At 40.6% G+C, this 20,827-nt stretch overlaps 1 protein-coding gene across 4 annotated transcripts in view; it reads right to left on the reverse strand.

Annotated features, from left to right (window-relative positions):
- Positions 1–10,244: 10,244 nt before the first annotated feature.
- The window catches only part of smarca2 (SWI/SNF related BAF chromatin remodeling complex subunit ATPase 2), a 143,833-nt gene continuing 133,250 nt past the window's right edge, over positions 10,245–20,827 (reverse strand). For all 4 annotated transcript variants that reach the window (XM_080188714.1, XM_080188711.1, XM_080188713.1 and 1 more), the window contains 2 exons: positions 15,233–15,378; positions 10,245–10,833 (listed from right to left, as the gene is read on the reverse strand). In XM_080188714.1, the coding sequence (XP_080044840.1) occupies positions 10,798–10,833; positions 15,233–15,378 (182 nt within the window). In that variant the 3' untranslated portion in view covers positions 10,245–10,797. The remainder of the gene's footprint in view (positions 10,834–15,232; positions 15,379–20,827) is intronic.

Raw genomic sequence — 20,827 nt, forward strand, 5'->3', positions numbered from 1 at the left:
GCTTGCCCATCATCTTGCCACCCACCCACCACCTGTCTCTCATATTACATTGGATGGGTAAGGCATCAGGTAGCCTGCTGCCCTTGTACTATTGAGGCACTAAAGTAGACAATTAAAGACTTTGTTCCATCTCCACTGTCATAATGCGTGCAGCAGGGAAAGCTGGAAGCAGGACAGACAGTACAGCAGCTTTCATTACACAGGATGCTGGTGGGCAGGAAAGGCAGTTGCCTCCTTTGGGGGGGATCTGCTGTGCCTAAGATCACATCTGCCCTTAAAGTCAACCCCCTCATCCCTTCCTCAATCCCCAGCTTCCCAAACACCGCCGCTTCTGCTTGGCAGGCAGATCCAAAAACCCCAGACTTACCTAGAATACAGCATCTATGGCACTGTTTCTCCTGGCCTGTTTGTAGCTTCGGAACTGACCATTATGTGATCCCAGTGATGTTAACAGCCCTTCCTTTCAGATGAAGGCAGAAATCTCACTCTAAATCAATTAAAGCTGCCCCTGGCATATTATTGTTGTGAAGAAGCTGGGTTTCTGGTTGGCGTGGTGCCAATGGACTTTTCGGTTAGGGGGTGGGTAATCTGTCCCCTCCCATATAAAATCTACCCCATTGTGGTATTGGAAAAAATGGATCTCCTTTAAGGGGCAAGGACAGGATCCATTTGGTTAGAGTTGAGAAACAAAAAGGATATGATTGTACCACTGATGGTATTCCATAGGCCTCCAATTTGTGAATGAGAGATGGTAGAGTAAAAACCAGAGAGTGGTGATATTGGGGGATCTTATTTACCCAAATATTGATTGAGATAATGTTGGAGTGTAGAAAAGGGAAAGAGAGTAATTGTTGATATCTGTATAGGGGAACTTCTTTGGCCATAATATTTGTGGTTCAACCAGGAACAAGGAATTTCTGGATCTGATGCTGGGGAATGAGGTGGGGAAATATTTTTAAGACGCGGGTTGATGGGTTTTTGATAGGAGAGGGGATTAAGGGTTATGGGGAGAGGGCGGGAAAGTGGAACTGAGCAGCGACATATCAGCCATGATCTTATTGAATGGCGGGGCAGGCTCGAGGGGCTGGATGGCCTACTCCTGCTCCTATTTCTTATGTTCTTATGTTCTTATGAAAGTGGACCAAGTGTCTGTGGGAGAACACTTGGGTAAGACTGCCATCGTTGAATAAGGTTTAGATTAGTAATTAAAAAGAGCAAAAAACAATCTAACACGGGACTTCCAAATTGGGATAGGGCTAATTCCAATGAGATGAGAGAGGATCCAGCCTATGAAATGTTGAGCCAAAGTTTGGCAAGGAAAATTGTAATGGAACAATGGGCGATCTTTGAGGAAGAGATGAAGTACATTCCAACAAGAGTTAGGGGAAGCAAACCTAGGGCTTCTTGGATGACAACAGAGGTAGAGGATATAATGAAACAAAAAAGAGGGTGTATGATATATGTCACGTAAGTTATTCAAATAAAAACCTGGTCAAATACAATAAGTTGAGAAAGGAAGTGAAGAGGAAAATAAGACTGGCAAAGAGAATAATAAGCAAACATAATGACAGTTAATAGAAAAGTTCTCTCAAAAATTTTCTTCCACCACATAAATAGTAAGCAGGTGGGAAGTGCCTATTAAGGACAAAGAAGGAGATATGCTTAGAGGCACAGAACAAGTTGGAATATTTAATGAGTACTTTATATCAGTGTTTACTAAGAGGAAACTGATAACATATCAGTAGGAGTGAAAATGGCAGAGGTAATAGAGTAAAAATTAATAGGCTGGCTGTGGCTTAGGGTGAATAAGCCACGTGGTTTGTATGACTTACATTCTAGGAGCTAAGGGAAGTGGGATGGGGCTAATACAGGAGCTGGCCATAATCTTTCACTCTTTCCTAGATTTGAGGGATGTGTCACAGAATTGGAAAATGGGTAATGTCTGATTAAGAAAGGGTGTAAAAAAAGGCTCTCCTAAATGGATGTCAGCAATTCCTCCCTAACATTTACTTTGCTCAACAGTTCAGGGCATAGGAAACTGCACAGTATCCTTCAATATATTGGAAAAATAGCTGAGCCAAGGCTGACAGCATCCCCTGGACAGGACAGTCGTGGAGATGATGATGTAATGTTTGGTGGTAGGTTGATGGGCAAAGGTATGATGAAGTGTTGGAGAATTTGGACTCTGGCCTCTGCAAGGTAGAGTTTGATTCACCTGACAATAACAACACCCCTTGTTAGTAGGATGGATGACAATGGTCTTTCTGCTCGACCGGAGTTCAGCAAGTTCTGACAGAGACTTCAGTCTTGTTCAGGCCCCTTGGTGCCATACCCAGTCAAATGTTGCTTGGATTTTGAGGACAGTCACTCTCTTCTCGTTTGCTCTTTTGTCCATGTTTGAACCAAGTCTGTAATGAGGTCAGGAACTGAGTGACTCTGGCAGAATCCACTGAGCAGGTTATTGCTAAGCCTGTGCTGATTGGTAACACTGTTGATGACCCCTTCCATCACTTTATTGATGATTGGGAATACACTGATGGGATAATAATTGATTGGGTTGGATTGGTCCTGTGTCTGGTGTACCAGACATACTTTGGCACTTTTCCACATGGCCGGGTAGATGTCAATGTTGTAACTGTACAGGAAATGCTTGGCTAGGGGCACTTCAAGTTCTAGAGCACAAGTCTTTAGTACTATTGCCAGAATATTGTCAGGGTCCATTGCCTTTGCAGTATCCATTTGATCTGATTTGATTTGATTTATTATTGTCACATGTATTAGTACACAGTGAAAAGTATTGTTTCTTGCATATGGTATGTAGAGAAGGAAAGAGAGTGCAGAATGTAGTGTTACGGTCATAGATAGGGTGTAGAGAAAGATCAACTTAGTGCGAGGTAGGTCTGTTCAAAAATATAATGGCAGCAGGGTAGAAGCTGTTCTTGAGTCAGTTAGTATGTGACCTCAGGCTTTTATGTCTTTTTCCCGATTGAAGAAGGTAGAAGACAGTATATGTTGGGTGCATGGGGCCCTTAATCATGCTGGCTGCTTTTCCAAGGCAGTGAGAAGTATACAGAGTCGAGAGATAGGACACTGATTTGCTTGATGGATTGGGCTGCATTCACAACCTTTTGTAGTTTTTTGTGATCTTGGGCAGAGTTGGAGCCATACCAAGCTGTGATGTAACTGGAAAGAATGCTTTGTATGGTGCATCTGTAAAAGTTGGTGAGAGTCATAGCTGACATGCCAAATTTCATTAATTTTCTGAGGAAGTAGAGGCATTGGTAGGCTTTTGTAACTATAGTCTCCGTTACTTGATGTGAAGTGAATTGAATTGGCTGAAGACTGACACCTGTAACGATAGGGACCTGCAGCAGAGGCCGAGATAGATCATCTATATCTGGAGACTATTGCAAATTCTTCAGTTTATCTTTTGCATTGATGTACTGTGCTCCCCCATCATTGAGGATGGGGCTATTTATGGAGTCTCGTTCTCCAGTGAATTGTTTAATTGTCCACTACCACTCACAGGTGGGATATGGCAGGACTGCAGAGCTTAGATCTGATCCATTATTTGTGGAATTACTTAGCTCTGTCACTTCTGCTGATGCTGTTTGGCTTGCGATAATCCTGCATTGTAGCTTCATTAGGTTGACACCTCGATTTTAGGGAGGTTTGATGCCATTCCTGGCATGCACCCCAGCTCTCTTCATTGAACCAGAGTTGATCCCCTGGCTTGCTGGTAATGATAGAGTGGAGGATATGCTGGGCCATGAGGTTGTGGTCAAGTACAATTCTGCTGCTGCCGATGGCCCATGCAAATCAGTTTTGAGTTGCTAGATCAACTTAAAATTTGTACCGAAGTGGCATGGTGGTAGTGCTACACAATGCAATGGAGGGTATCCTGAAATGAAGATGGCAGTTTGTCTTGACAGGGATTGTGCAGTGGTCAATCCTATCAATACTGTAATGGACAGATGAAATGAGGTCAAGTATGTTTTTTCTCCCTTGTTTTTATCCCTCGCCAGCTGCCACAGACCTAGTCTAGCAGCTTTGTTCTTTAGGACTTCGAAGCTCAGCAAGTAGTGATGCTACTGAGCCACTCTTATGATGGGCATTGAAGCCCATCATCCAGAGTATAGTCTGTGTCCTTGCCACCCTCAGTGCTTCCCCCAAGTGGTATTCAATATGGAGAAGGACTGATTTATCAGCTGAAGGCAGATGGTATGTGGTAATCATTTCTTTGCCCAAGTTTGACCAGATGCCACAAGGTTTTATGTGATCTGGCATGGACGTTGAGGACTCTCAGGGTGGCTCCCTCTCGATTATACACTATGCTGCTTGACCTCTGTTGAGACTGCGGTGGGACAGGATAGAATATTGAAATCTGGGACATTTTCTGTTGGGAATGATTCTGAGTTTGACTATGTCAGGCTTTTGCTTTACCAGCCTATGAAAAAGCTCTCCCAATTTTGGCACAAGCCCTTGGGTTTTCAGCCAGGGTTGACAGGGTGAGGGTCGCTGCTGTCATTTCCAGTGCTCAGGTCATTGCCAGGTGATTCATCTGACTTTCTTGTGGTTTGTTACAGCTCAGCGTTAGAACAACAGGATGTCTCCAAACTGGTAGAAAGTAGTCTGAAGGGAGACTGTGAACAGCCAATGGTTGTGGTATATATTGGTACTAACAACATAGATAGGAAGAACGATGGGCAGCGGTTTAGGGAGTCAGGTAGAAAGTTAAAAAGCAGGACCTTCAGGGTTGTAATCTCAGGATTACTCCCTGTGCCACATGCACGGAAATAGGAAGATAGCCACATGTTGAGCTGTACTAACAGCTGGTGTAGGAGGGAGAGTTTCAGATATCTGGACCACTTGGATCTCTTCCAGGGCACGTGGACCTGTACAAGAAGGATGGGTTGCATCTAAACTGGCAGGGCATAAATATGACAGGAATGTTTGCTAGTGTCACATGGGAGGATTTAAACTAGTTTGGCAGGGGGAAGGGGAGGTGAGAGACCAAAGCAAAGGTGAATTAACTGAACGGGAACCAGAGAGTTAGGCCAGTAAGACTCAGAAAGAGCAGGCAGGGTGACGTTGCTAATCAAAGAGAGTCTGGTGGACTGAAGTGCATTTGTTTCAGTGCGAGAAGTGTAACAGGTAAGGCAGATGAACTTAGAGCTTGGATTAGTACTTGGAACTGTGATGTTGTTATCACAGAGACTTGGTTAAGAGAAGGACAGGCTTAACAACTTAACGTTCCAGGATACAGATGTTTCAGGCAGGATAGATGGGGATGTAAAAGGGATGGGGGAATTGCACTACTGGTTAAGGAGAATATCACTGTTGTACTGTCGGAGGACACCTCGGAGGGCTTATACAGTGAGGCCAATATGGGTAGAGGTCAGGAATAGGAAGTGCGTATTCACAATGTTGGGTGTTTACTATAGACCACCCAACAGACTTTGGCGCGATGTAAAATAAGGTTGTTGTAGTGGGAGGTTTTAACTTTCCCTATATATTGTTTGGGACTCAGTGCTAGGGTCGTGGATGAGGCAGGGTTTGTAAGGACCATCCAGGAGGGCTTCTTGAAACAGTATGTAGGTAGTCCAACTAGGGAAGGGGCCATACTGGACCTGATATTGGGAAATGAGCCTAGTCAGGTCATCAACGTTTCAGTAGGGGAGCAGTTTGGGAACAGTGACCAGAATTCAGTAAGCTTTAAGGTACTGATGGATAAAGATAAGTGTAGTTCTCAAGTTAAGAAGCTAAATTGGGGGAAGGCTAATTATAACAACATTAGACAGGAACTGAAGAATGTAGATTGGGAGCAGATGTTTGAGGGCAAATCAACATCTGGCATATGGGAGGCTTTCAAGTGTAAGCTAATAGGGATTCAGGACTGGCACATTAAGGATGAAGGATAAGTACGGCAAATTTTGGGAACCTTCGATAATGAGAGGTATTGCGAGCCTAGTCAAAGAGAAAAAGGATGCATTTTTCAAGGCTAGGCGGCTGAGAACACATGAAGCAAGGAAAGTAGAAAGAAAATTAAACAAGGAGTAAGAAGGGCTAAAAGGGTCACGAAAAGTCAGTGGCCAGCAGGATTAAGGAAAATCCTAAGGCTTTTTATACATCTATAAAGAGCAAGAGGGTAGCCAGTGAGAGGATTGGCCCACTCGAAGGACAGGGGAGGGAATCTATGCGTAGAGCCAGAGGATATGGGCGAGGTAATAAATTAGTACTTTGCGTCAATATTCATCAACAAGAAGGACTTGGTGGATGATGAGTCTGGAAAAGGATGTGTAGATCGTTTGAGCGTTAGAACAACAGGATGTCTCCAAACTGGTAGGAAATAGTCTGAAGGGAGACAGTGAACAGCCAATGGTTGTGGTACATATTGGTACTAACAACATAGGTAGGAAGAACGATGGGCAGCGGTTTAGGGAGTTAGGTAGAAAGTTATAAAGCAGGACCTTCAGGGTTGTAATCTCAGGATTACTCCCTGTGCCACATGCACAGAAATAGGAAGATAGCCACATGTTGAGCTGTACTAACAGCTGGTGTAGGAGGGAGGGTTTCAGATATCTGGACCACTTGGATCTCTTCCAGGGCACGTGGACCTGTACGAGAAGGATGGGTTGAATTTGATGGTGGAATTTGATCCTGGGTCCTCAGAGCATTATCCCGAGTCTCTGGATTACTTGTCCAACGTGGAGATGTCAGCGTTGGACTGGGGTAAACACAGTAAGAAGTCTCACAACACCAGGTTAAAGTCCAACAGATTTATTTGATAGTAAATCAAATGGCGTTGAGACTTCTTACTGAGTTTACTTACCCAATGACAATACCACTGTGCCGCTAAATTCCTGTAAAGTCATATAACATTCCAAATTAGAAATACAGTTCCTCTGTGAATTATGCCAAAACTCATCAACACTATGGATGTAAACTCACCAGATGGACTCTGCATATTCAAAATGATCACCACCATCTTTGCAACTAGGGATGGAATGTAAATACTGGGACTTGCTAGTGTTGCCAAAGTCCAAGGAGAAAAAGGCTATACACTCAAATGGGTGAAAGATCCAGACAGAAGCATGGTCACTGGCCTCTTCTTAAAAAATATTTTACTCTATTCTTAAAGTTACAAATGTTCAATGGACTATGTAAACCTGAATCCACTCCTTGCTTGCTCCAAAATACAAATTCACATTCTAATTGAATCAACTTCATTGTCCCCACAGGAGAGATAAAAAGATCCAAGCTGACAAAATAAGGTATTGTACCCTGTCTTTGGCTTGATCCAACACTTTATCTTACCCAAAAGACCGAAAAGCAATAGCTGCAACAATTCTTGGCATCTGAAGTTGGATTCTACCACATTTGACTCTACATGCAAGGACTATGCATGCTGTTCACGAGTGAGGTATTTCCTTAACTTTAGCAACGAAGCCAGTCATTATCAAGGTGTGGGTAGATGCCAAATTCAAGTTTTTGACAATATCCTCTTTGGTACCTTACTGGATTTGACTTGATATCTTAAATGGACATACTAGGTTTTTTTTATAATATTGATTGATTTGGAAATAGTTCAAAGGCCAGTGTTAATTGCCCATTTCCATACCTTTGAGCAAGTAGTGGTGAACCACTTGAATTCTGTAGTCCACGTATTGGTACACCAATATGTAATTTGCATATTTGAGGTGACAGATGAGCTGCTGATCAAGTAACTGTTTTGTCTATCTTCTGAGTTGTTGCAGCTGCATTCATCCAACACACAGAATATTCCATTATACTCACCACTTTGTGTCTTCTAGGTGGTGGAGGTGCTTTGAGGAATCAGGTGCGTCACTAGCCACAGAATATTTGGCCTTGGAAAGCTACCATAGTTTGTTCAGTTTAATTCCTGGTCAATAGCAACCCATAAATATTGATGGGTTATTTGCCAATTGCAACATCATTGAGAAGCAGGGTAGGTGGTTAGACTCTCTCTTATTGAATATAGTTATCTACTGCTTATCAGCTAACTCCTGGAGATTGCCAGGTCTTGTTTCTGTGAGGAAGGTAGTGGCTTAATGGCATTGTTGCTGGACTAGTAATCCAGAGACCCAGGTATTCCTCTGGCGTTTGAATCCCACCACGCAGACTCCATAAAAACTTGACGTAAACTCAAAAAACATCTTGAATGAAAAGTCGTGATGACCATGAAACCATTATTAGTCATCATAAAAACCCAACTGGTTCACTAATGACCTTTTGGGAAGAAAACCTACCGTTCTAACCTGGTCTGGCCTCCATGTGACTTCAGACCCACAGCAATGTGGTTGACTCAGATACCCTCTGAAATGGTCCATCAAGCCACTCAGTTGTATTCAACTGCTACAAATGAAACTAAATGGAATGTAACCGGATGGCCCACACAGCATCGACTTAGGCACTAGAAACAACCCGCTAAGTTCTCCTTACTAATGTCCAGGGGCCTGTGCCAAAATTGGGAGAAATGTCTCTCAGACTAGTCAAGCAACAACCCGACACAGTTAAACTCAGTATCATATCTTACAGATAACGTTCTAGATATCACCATTCCGGGGCATATCCTGTCTCACCAACAGGACAGACCCAGCAGAGATAGCAGCAGTGGTACTCTCCACCTGCATGGATGAGTGCTGGTCCAACAACACTCAAGAAGTTCAACATTATCCAGGATAAAGCAGCCCACTTGATTGACATCCCATCCAAAGCCAGCCTTTTAATTGCAGCCACCAGGAAATTGCGGTGGTCCTGTTGACTGCCTGCATGGGTTTGGAACCTGCATATGGTCCGAATGTCATATCTCACTGTACTCTGGGAAAATCCTGGCTGAAATCTCAACCAAGGTATTCTCTGAAAATTCTGGAGGAGATAGTAGGCAGTCACTGAAGATGGTAATACCAGGTTCCACCAGCCAGAATAAGCAACTGGATATCGGTGAAGGAAAAGGCTTAATGACATTTCATGATGTGTTTAATTTGTGCCGACATTCTGCTATCTTGTGAGATTGATGAAAAAGTCTAAAATTAAATGTACTCAATTCAGATATGATCAACTTTCCACACTGCAGTATGTTGTACAATATAGAACCCCAACCAACAATATAAAATATACAGGGCAAACAAGTGTTTGATACAGGCAGGATGGGTGGGATGGGAGGGTCCTTGAATAATGAGGAATATTATTCCTGGAATTATTTCCTCTGATTATCTGGATTTATGAAATTAAAAAAAGAAATTGCATTTATGTGCAAAACATACTTTCATCATGTGGATACACATTATATGACATTAACACCTTTGACAGGACACAGTCTTGTGCAATACATTTTCAGGGTCCACTTTTCTTCAAAGTTATTATCCCAAAACAGTAGTGACCTTTTTAAAAAGTCAAGTTAAAAATGTAAAGAAAGGATGCATGGAATTATGTGGATTTATTATATTTTATTGGCAAGTTTAAAATACAGGTTTCTCTGACATATTCATAGATCAAAACTTTCACAAGCAATTACAATTATGAGGAAACACAAGGAAATCAATTACAAATTAAAATTATAACCACAAATTGAATTAAAATTATTTAAAAATCCCAAAAATGAACCATCACCCCTCATGCAATCAAGCTACATTTAATTTTAGCATCTCCGGGGTTTCTTCCTAAATAACTGTCAAAAGAAGCTTGGATTTTCTGAAAGAAGGTCTTTGAGTTCAAGTGGAAAGTCATTTGCTCTGTCATATTTTTGCTCGCAACAAGTTAGTTCAGCATTTGAAGAACTGAGGGAGTGGAATCAACACATTCGAATCTCAAGTAAAAGCATCAATAAACAACTTAAGACCAGAATGTTTTCTATAATTAAGCATATGCTACAGATAAATATCACGTTTAAGAAAACATGGTATTTCATCACCTCCCACATAACAGAACTTCACAAAGCTATTCAGATGACAGAATGTTGTTTAATTGCCATCCATTTCCACAAACGTCAAATCAACTTGGTACACCGTACTCTCATCTGTGCAATCTTTTTTACACAAGGTCTAAAAGTAATTCACAAATCACAAAATACAGTTTTACAATTCTTTCAAGAGATGACCTTTAACTAACCTTGACCTCAATTGTGGCAATATAAATAACATTTCAGGGTTCCCCATGAAGTATCCTAACCTTGCTAAATTCCTAATTAGTGCTTAAATAAACACAGACAAAAAACTTCACTCTTTACAACTGAATTAGATTTTATTTGCCTTGGGCAATCAGATACACCAAAGACATTGTGCAAAGAAAGCAAGAATTAAGTACACTTAAGGAAAAGCTTATTACCAGCACTGGTTGCAAAACAATATTTTCAAAACAAATTGAACTAAAAGGGGATGTGCATAATGATACAAATTTTCCACTTGAATTATATTTGTCAGGATTTAAAGCTGTGGAGACACTGACGTTTAGGAACACAAAAAAAGCTATGTTTTAATGTATATATAAACTGATACAATTCAAAAGCATTTTATTCAATTTGACAAGCATAAAGCAAATATATGATGATGCAAACAGATGAATACTTAGGAAATGATTTTACTGCAGTCATGCCTACATAAAACTAAACTAAAGATTATACTGTTCTACTAACAGATTTACTTTCAGATAAAGGACAAGCTGGGGGGAAGGGTAAAGGAGGGGAGGAGGAATTATGGATAGCTGTGCAACAAAACAGTTGATAAAGTTACGGAAACAAGGACTTGTCCGTGAAGCAATTCACATTTTTTTTATAAATCATTCATCTTCACTTCCACTGATATCAGATTGGTCCTGGAAAGGAAAGAAAATCAACAATTTAGTTTAAATTTGACACAGCATTTTCATAAGAGATTATGACACATTTTTAAATCAGGAGCAAGACCTCAATTGCAGCTTCATATCAGTTTTGGCAGCTTGATGTTGATACATTTGGCAAAATCTCCAGTTTATTTCTAAAAAAAATGCAGATTAATTCTTGTGAAATATCACATCCAGAACAACTGCTTCCATATCCTTTAAAAGCAGTTTCTTTGGCATTACAATTTTCAAATTTAAAACTAAATAATGCACAAAATATGTACAACATTTGAGTTGGGTGTCTTCCATATATAGTATCACAGACATTTAATACACATACAGTTGATTTGGCAAAATGGATATTTCAGGAAACATTTGCATTCCACATAATCTTTGGTGGGCACTGAATCATTCCTGATGTCAAGTCACAGCCAAAGTTAAAACTTGAAAGGAATGAGATGTCAGGATTCATTTCATGCTGTTTCATCTGAGGAAATCAAATTACTGATAACATAAATCCCTGGTATTGGTACTTCAGAGCTAGAAGGAAAATAAGCTGTTTTGAAAATGAACCATCTTGCAGAAGATGACAATATAGGAACCTCTGATCTTATTTGGACAGTTCTGCTGGAACTTATTTTCATAGCTCTCAGATGCATGACTATCCCTAATATTTATCAGATTTCTTTATATCTCAAAATTAGTTTTCTACCATAAATCCTCAAATAGACAGCATTCAAACAATTTAAAACAAAAACATTTAGTCGAATGCAAAGGAAACTGGTGCATTAACAAGTGCATTTTTAAATCATAGAATCCCTACAGTGCAGAAGGGCCCCATCAAGTCTGCACTGATTCTCCAGCAGAGCATCTTACCCATGCTCTATCCCCCTAAACCCCATAACTTACACATTTTCGGACACGAAGGGAAAATTTAACATGGCCAATCAACCTAACCTGCACATCTTTGGACTGTGGAGGGAACCAGAGCATCTGGAGGAAATACACACACACACACACACACACACACATATATCAGGAGAATTTGCAAACTCCACACAGAATCTGGATCCCTGGTGCTGAGGCACCATTGTGCCACTGTGCAAGTTGTAATTAATGTGTTTAAGGTTAAAATTTGTTGTAAAGATCTGAAATGTTGCTGTCCTCCATTGAAAATGATATGGATAGTAAAAGATGAGCAAGCAAGAATTGCCAACATTTACACAGAACAGTATTTATATTTGAATCTACACAAAAAGTGATTTTGATGTAATATTTACAAACATCTTAATAATAATTTTCTAAAAAGACCTTGTCCTAGACTTTACTAAACTGAACTCCAGGAGGTGAGGTGAGCTGAGAAGGACTACTCTGGACACTGGCGAAACTGGAGACAATGTGAATCAGGGGAGGGATGGGACTGTCCGCTGGTTGGAGTTATATCTGGCACCAAGTAGATGGCTGTGGTTGCTAGAGGTCAGTCACCTCAGTTCCAGGACATTACTGCAGGAGTTGGGATGTTCGTTGATGATTACAATGTTCAGCACCAATTGTGATTCCTCCAATATATATACCCAAATGCAAGACTTGGACACTATCCAGTCTTAGGCTAACAAGTGGCAAGTATTGTTCACACCACACAAATGGCAGGCAATGACCATCTCCACCAAGAGAGAATCTACCCATCTCCCCATGACATTCAATGGCATTGCTTCACTGAATCACTCACTATCAACATCCTGGGATTTACCATTGACCAGAAACTGAACTGGACTAGCTGGACAAGTACTGTGGCTACAAGAGCAGGTCAAAGGCTAGTAACTCACCTCCTGACTCCACAAACCTGTCCACCATCTACAAGGCACAAGTCAGGAGTGTAATGGGATACTCTCCACCTGCCTGGGTGAGTGCAGCTCCAATAATTCGCAAGGAAGCCAGCATCATCTTGGATAAAACAGCCTGCTTGATTGGCACTCCATCCACAAACACTCACTGCCTCCCACCCCTAATGCACTGTGGCAGCAGTGTGTAGCATCTACAAAATGGACTACAGGAATTCACCAAGGCTCCAGAGACAACACTTTCCAAATCCGTGACAGCTACCATCTAAAGTACAAGGGAATACCACCACCTGGAGTCCCCTTCCAGGCCAATCACCATCCAGATTTGGAACTATACGACCTACTGATGCTGGGTCAAAATACTGGAACTTCCTCTCTAACAGCACTGTGAGTGTACCTTTACCACATAGACTGCAGCAGCTCAAGAAAGCTGCTCACCACTGGCACCGATGGCAATTAGGGATGAGCAATGCCCACATCCCATAAACAAATAAAGAAGCGTTTCTGCTACTCAGATGTGTTTGGTCCCGTTTCGGTCTTCAGGTATTTGGGGTAGGATAGGTTGGGTCTTGGTGTGAAGTAATGCAGTGAGAGGCAGCTTCCTTGTTTGTTTTTTGGTTTTGAAACAGTAGTTTATTCAAATTTCTGAGAATGAGACTGATGACCCAAACATTTAAGTCATTCATATTTTAAGTGGTTATTCTGCCACCAATTGTAATCCTGGACGTTAAACAAAAATTTGCTCAAGTCAAGCACTGCTATGGCAGCAATGTTGAGTGCAATTTGCATTTAATTACATCTGGCCATATGACGGTGGTTATAGTTTATGTTGCTCTTCCCATCACTTCCAGTCAAAGCAAGGAGATGGGGGAGAATTTGACATGCACTGTTCTGGGCTTAACATCAGCAGAAAATTTAAACCTGTTCTGTGCATTTAAAACAGCTGGCTCTGGTACAACACTAATCCAGAGGAAATGACCGATGGTGAAAGGGAATCATCCAAATGTGATTGTAGATTGGGAGCAGTCAGACAAGCAGGAGATTCTGGCAACGGGGAGGTGTGTTCAGAGTCCACTGTTTTTAAATTTATTTACAGTTTAAAACATGTCAGAACAAGAAGAAATGTGTAGATAATGGACTGTGTTCACATCTGTCCTGTTATCCTTGTTCTTCTGGTTAGTATAAGTCACAGGTTCGGAAAGTGGAACCCCGGTGAGTTGCTGCACTGCATAATAGCAATGTACACCATTGTCACTGTGCAGCTGTGATGGTAGTAGTGATTGTTCAAGGTGGTGGATGGGGCACCAATCCAGGCTGTTCCTTTGCTCTGGATGGTTTCAAATTTATCAAAGTAATGTTGGCGTTGTATTCATCTAGTTAAGTAGAGAATATTTACTGCAGTTTTGACTTTTGTATTGTGGAAAGTCTTGGGGAAAGTCAGAAAGCAAGTTACCCACTGCAGGATTCCCAGCCTTTAACCTGCTCACATAACCACAGAATTTATATGGCTTGTCTAGTAAAGTTACTGGCCAATGGTAATCCACAAATTGTGGATGGTGGGGGATTCAGCAATGGTAATGCCATCGGATGTCAAGAGGAGATAATTATATTTTCTCTTGTTGGAGAGGATGACTGGCACTACTGTGACCCAAATATTACTTATCAATTATCAGCCCAATTTTGAATGTTGTCCAGGTGTTGCTATATGCAGGCGTGCACTGTTTCAGTAGCTGAGGAATTGCAAATGGTACTGAACACTGTGCAATCATCAGAAGGCTTCCACATTTCTGATTATGTTGGAGGGAAGGCCACTGAGGAAGCAGCTAAAGATGGTTGGGCCTCCAACAACCTCAGCCATCTTCATTTGTGCTAAAAATGACCAATTAGTAGGAAATCAGGAATAAAATTCTTAATCTAGCTAGTGCTTTTTGATGTCACACTCAGTCAAATGTCACCTTAATGTTAAGGATAGTTTACTTAACTCGCCTCTGGAATTCAGTTCTCTAATTCACATTTGGACCAAGGCTGGAGCTGAATGGCCTGGTGGCATCAGAGTGCATATTATTGCTGAGTAAGCGCTGCTGTCAACACCACCTTACCTGAAAGGCTTACAAGTATTCAAACAGACTAAGTAAATTCAGGGAGTAACCTCAACAATGGATGAACCTGTAGAACATCTTATTATCTTTTTTCACATATACATAAAGAAAACATGTTGGCATAGGGGGAAGGGGAGCTAACAGTTATTTCTCAATGAATCACATGAATAGGGTAAACTAGAAAATAAGAGCATTAGAAGTAGAGGAACAGCCATAAAATCAAATTCTTGATTAACTAATATTATCAAGAAGTGCAACAATCAGGAAAATTATTTCTGCTACACCATGGAAATGATCTAAAAAGTCACAAAAAGAAACTGCTCTAATTTGAATTCAAAGCCTCACAATGGCTCAAAGTGACATAACCAAGCTACATACCAGTTTCAAACTGAAGATTTTTGTATTCAAAATTGTTCTTCATGCAATAGTAAATCATCTTAATTAAAAACTTACATTGTCATCTTGGTCATCATCACTGTCATCATCACTAATGACGGGTTTGATTTTAGCACGACTTAGCCTCTTCTTGCTTTTTCCTTTCTCACGACTTTTGTCACTATCCTTTCGACCAAGCTTTATTTTAACTTTGACTGATTTTGCTGCAAGTCATACACAAGAAAGTATTTTACTTTTGAAATTCTATTTGCTGAACATGTGATTGTGTGGAAACATTATTATAAACATAAAAGAATAGATTGTGTGTGTGTTACAAAGCTGTAAAGCATTCAGAGCTTTGATAATAGTATTAATTTGTATGCTGTGTAAGTCAACTTTTCTTTAAGAAACTAGTTATTGATCACAACTGCATTATTTTGCCATATAGTTCTAAATCAGATAGTAAGGGTGTTTTACTACCCTGGAGCACTTTCGGATACTGGCATGTGATTTCTAGGACAATACATATCGTTATTGTAATCAAATCTCCCTTTCTGCCTATTTTAACTGAAAAGAATCCAAATTGCCAACTAATAAAACTAAAACATACTGATGACATTTCCTTGGATGAGAGAGAAATCAGATCAGATTATAGTGGAATAAAAAAATAATTGGAGTCTGTTCAAAGTGATGCCAAGAAACAGCAGAATGGGCTAAAGTCATTGAAATGGAGTGACCAAGATGGAAACTTCTTACGGGGCAACGCCTTAAGCAATATTTTCTTGTTTAATAACATTTCTACTGTCAAGAACCAAAATGATTTTCTTTATTGAGCTGAAACTACTTGCTAAGTAAAATGACTGGACAGGAGACACTATGACCAAGACCATTTTTTGATAACTGGTCAGTTTGAGAGCAGAAATCATGGGATGTGCTTTCAGAAAAAGATGTCTCCAGGCCAGTCAGAATAATAGATGCAGAAAGAGGATGACCCTGAGGAGGCTCTTTCTTTTTTAAGCCTGTATACTGCCTGTTGTTTCACCAGTCATACTCTACAGCTAGCGTCAAAAATGTCAGCAAATGCTGCTGACTCCAGGCGACCAACTAGAAACCTGTTGGTGCGTCTCCTTTGCAGTCACAACACAAATGGTTAGAAAGTCACTCAGTATTCTACCTTTTTAAAAAATCTGATGTGGTCAAACTAAAAGGAGGGGAGCCCTTCTATGAATTCTCACCTGACCATAATAGTACCCACATGTATAAAGTTGAATATAATTCAACTCTTCAAGATAAGTAGTTCAACTTTTACCTCATTTTGTTTTTTGGACTAAATTCTGTCCTTTTGCATTAATATATATCAAAAAATATTTACAATTTTTGATCAAGAACTTGTGCAAAATGCAGAACTGGAACCAAATAGGATGCAAGGTTTAGTCTATTAGCTTTAAGCCTCCTAGCCAGGGTGAGGTATCTAATGGACACAAAATTGGCTTCTTGACAGAAGCCAGAGGGTGGTTATACAGAGTTGTTCTTCAAACTGGAGGCTTGTGACCAGCGGTGAGCCTCCGGGATCAGTGGTGGGCCCGTTGTTATTGTCGTTTATATTAACGATTTGAATGAGAACATAGAGGGCACAGTTAGCAAGTTTGCAGATGACACCAATCATTAGACAGTGAAGAAAGTTATCTCCAATTGCAACGGGATCTCGGTCAATTGGGCTAGTGGGCTGACAAATGGCAGATGGAGTTTAATTTAGACAAATGTGAGGTGATGCATTTTGGTAGATTAAACCAGGACAGGACTTACTCAGTTAATGGTAGAGCACTGGGGAAGAGTTACAGAACAAAGAGATCCAGGGGTACACGTTCATCGCTCTTTGAAAGTGGAGTCACAGGTGGACAGAGTGGTGAAGGTGGTATTTGGCATGCTTGGTTTCATCGGTCAGAACATTGACTACACGGGTTGGGACGTCTTGTTCAAGTTGTACAAGACATTGGTAAGGCCACGCTTGCACACAGTATTCCAATTCTGGTCACCCTATTATAGAAAGGATATTATTAAACTAGAAAGAGTGCAGAAAAGATTTACTAGGATGCTATTGGGACTTGATGGATTGAGGTATAAGGAAAGGCTGAATAGATTGGGACTTTTTTTCTCTGGAACGTAGGAGGCTGAGGGGTGACCTTATAGAGGTTTATAAAATAATGAGGGGCATAGATAAGGTAGATAGTCAATATCTTTTCCCAAAAGTAGGGGAATCTAAAACTAGAGGGCATAGGTTTAAGGTGGGAGGGGAGAAATACAAAAATGTCTAGAGGGGCAACTTTTTCACAGAGGGTGGTGAATATCTGGAACAAGCTGCCAGAGGTAGTAGTAGAGGCGGGTATAATTTTATTTTTTAAAAAACATTTACATAGGTACAGTGGATTTTGAGGGATATGGGCCAAATGCGGGCAATTGGGATTAGCTCAGGGATTTAAAAAAAAAAGGGCAGCATGGACAAGTTGGGTCAAAGTGCCTGTTTCCATGCTGTAAACCTCTATGACTCTAATGAAAGCCTACTTGGGAACTGTTTCCTCTCAAGTTGAAAGATAGGATACATCTGATGAATTCATTTGAGGAATATTTCCTGGAAATCTGCTTTTTATAATTTCAGCATCTAGCATCGAAGAAAACAGTTTCTATCAACCTTGTTTTGGATCAAACAATGGAGCAAGGTTATAACTGATTCTTCCTTGAGACTCTATTTGTATGGTGGCACGCCCATTGGAATCAGTTAGTGTAGAAATTTGGAGAGTATTGACAATTATCATGTTCTCCATCTATAGAATTAATGCTGAAATATTCTGTTAACTCACCTGACAGATTTTTGAAGCTTCATTGTCAACACAAAGAAAAGCTTTTAAGTAAGTTGTATCGAATAAGTGTCTCTGCCAATTACATAATTAATGGACACCAACCACAACTTCCTTTTCAATGCCATTCCCATTCTTCATGGAAAAAATCTTGCCACCTAGGGGAACTTTTCATGTCCCTTTACCTCTCTAACAATGCCCACATTTCACCATCTATTTGCAGCTGCACGTGCATAACATGTTCCCATGTGCTTCTGAGTGCACTAGGCTCTACGCACTAAATCAACTCACCAAAAGATATAAATCTTAAACTGACCAATCAGAAACAGACAAAAATTGGATAGACAAAATCCAGCTATTAGTATATACGCTGTCAGAATAGTGGCAATGCAAACCCTGTGTGCCCCTGTCCCTTTTCTTGACCCTGTGATCTGCAGCTACTCAAACTAGGTCCTGCTCAACATTTCCCAAGTTGTGTAGCTATCCAAAACTCTCTGTGAAAGCTGATCCCTTTTAAATTAACAAAAGTTTAAATTGGCCACAGGTTTAAATAGTTCGTACATTTCAAAATTAAAATAGGGGGCATGTTGCTCTTGCTCATTGTCTAACAACGTGCACCAAATAATTGTAGTGGTTCCTGGATTAAAATCCCGTGAAATGAAATTCTTCAGATCTTTTTTCATCATTTATGTTCATCACTTGAGTGAAATACCATGTTGTAACATCAGCAGAATTCTACATACAACTGATGGCTCAGGACAAAAACTCTAACCAGCAATTTAACACAATAACAAAGGATGACTGAGACAAAATGTATAGATTAACATTTACAGAATTTGGCAATTCAGATGGTTCTTCTGTCAAAGAAGTCAACTGTTGAAATTATATTAGCACAACTGAAGCCAAACTATCGTTCAGTTATATGGCAAATTCAACCTCTGCTATTTGTTTTTGCTTTGAAATTGTTAGTAGTTCATTTCCTGTTTCAAATATCGCTTGCTATAATCTGTTTACACCCTCAAAATCTAAATCTTCAAGATGTCCTGTCCCCAGTAAGGGGTAAAATATTCACACACCATTGTTTTGTTTCTGGGTCCTGTACAATTTATGTTAGTTTACTCTTCAATCCAAGAATTTTCTTTCATGCACTAGATTTCTTATATTTAGAGTTTTTAATTCACAAATTTAAACATGAGCAGTACTGCAAAGAGTTGGAAGGATTTTTTAAGCCAAGATTTTCACACGGATAACCATTGGGTTATTCTATGATTATAAATTAACATTCAAAAACCATTTTCATCAGCTTGGTACAGCTGAAGAGACATTCCTCAAAAGGTTAATAATTGCCTTTATTTTGGCTGGATTTTTGCACTCAATCAGACAGGCAGGAGTAATGTTCTCCTTTGGGCAAACATGAAATGTGGCATAATGATGCGAGCTGGAATTCAACATCATCAAGCCAGTCTCAAATATAAATCAGAAACTGCCATTTTGAATCACCAACTAACAAGCAATTGGGCTTGTTAAAAAGCCAGCTGTGTAGAGTTTATTGTTGCACACTTGTGTTTTTCAAGCCCTGGACAGGAAAATGCTAGAGTGAGTGTGCTTCATGACAAATATATTGTGGCAGAAAAAAAAGACTTGGATCACAAGCAGATGTAGCATTCTTGTGGTGAAGGTAGCAGCATCTGCATGTTTTCTCAATTCATTCTGCAGTTTTCTGAGCCCTCAAGAAAAATTAAAGAGACATTTAGAAACCACAGGACCATTAAACTTTTAGCCACAACTACATCCTATTTGTGGCAATACCCCTCTCTCGCATGAAGTCTCCGTGTACAGTCCTGAATGGTCTCCTTCCTACTGACAGCCTCTACTTGGACATGCTTGATTGGACAAGCTGAGGCGGCACAGGGCAAAGCAGCAAGTTTCCATATTGTCACCCTCATCCTGCTGAAAAATATAAAACCCAGCCCCATCACTGGGAATTAATTGGCTTGAGATCATCTGCACACATTTCAACCGGAGGTCATTGTTTAGTTATTAGAACTAGGAACCCTAAACAATTTTTGCTTCTCCTATTTTGGGAAAGCCCAGAACAATTTTTAATGACACAGTGACACCAACATTTTGCTTTAAATGTTCACGGGATGTGGGCATTGCTGGCTAGGCCTAACTGCCTTAGAAAAGTTGGTGATGAGTCTCTTTCTTGAACTGCTGTTGTACATGTGACGTAGGGATACCAACAATGCTGTTAGGAAGAAAGTTCCAGAGTTTTAACCCAGCAATTATGAAAGAGTGGCAACATAGTTCCAAGTCAAAATGGAACTTGGAGGGGATGGTGTCCTCATGCATCTGCTGTCCTTGTTCAAGAGGTTGTGGAAGGTGCTGGCAAAGGAACAGTAGAGCAGCTCATAGTGTAGACGGCACTCACTGTTGTCACTATGCATTGGTGGTGGAGGGATTGACTGTTTAAGGTGCTGTATGAGGCAGAGTGAACAATCATTAAAAGAAGCTTGTTCCATGTCCCATGTTGTTTGATGCTGGGATGCTGTTTGCCCTTTATTTTAACATCATTGCTTCAGAGACCGCATGTGACTTTTCACTTCTAGGTTGAGTTCCTTGATTTGTGCACATGCACAACAAGCAGCTGAGCATGTATGCAGCACTCTCCTCATGGTGGCCCATTCCTGCAGTCTGGACAACCCCTCCCCTCCACCTGATTCCTCATGCCAGCATCCCATCGATCTTTTTCCCAAGAGTTGATCCCCCTGTGATGAGGTGTCAATCAAGTGGGTTGCTGTGACTTGGATGATGTTTG

This window comes from Carcharhinus amblyrhynchos, chromosome 5 (assembly GCF_965287045.1).
Source record: "Carcharhinus amblyrhynchos chromosome 5, sCarAmb.v2.hapA, whole genome shotgun sequence".
Lineage (NCBI taxonomy): Eukaryota > Metazoa > Chordata > Chondrichthyes > Carcharhiniformes > Carcharhinidae > Carcharhinus > Carcharhinus amblyrhynchos.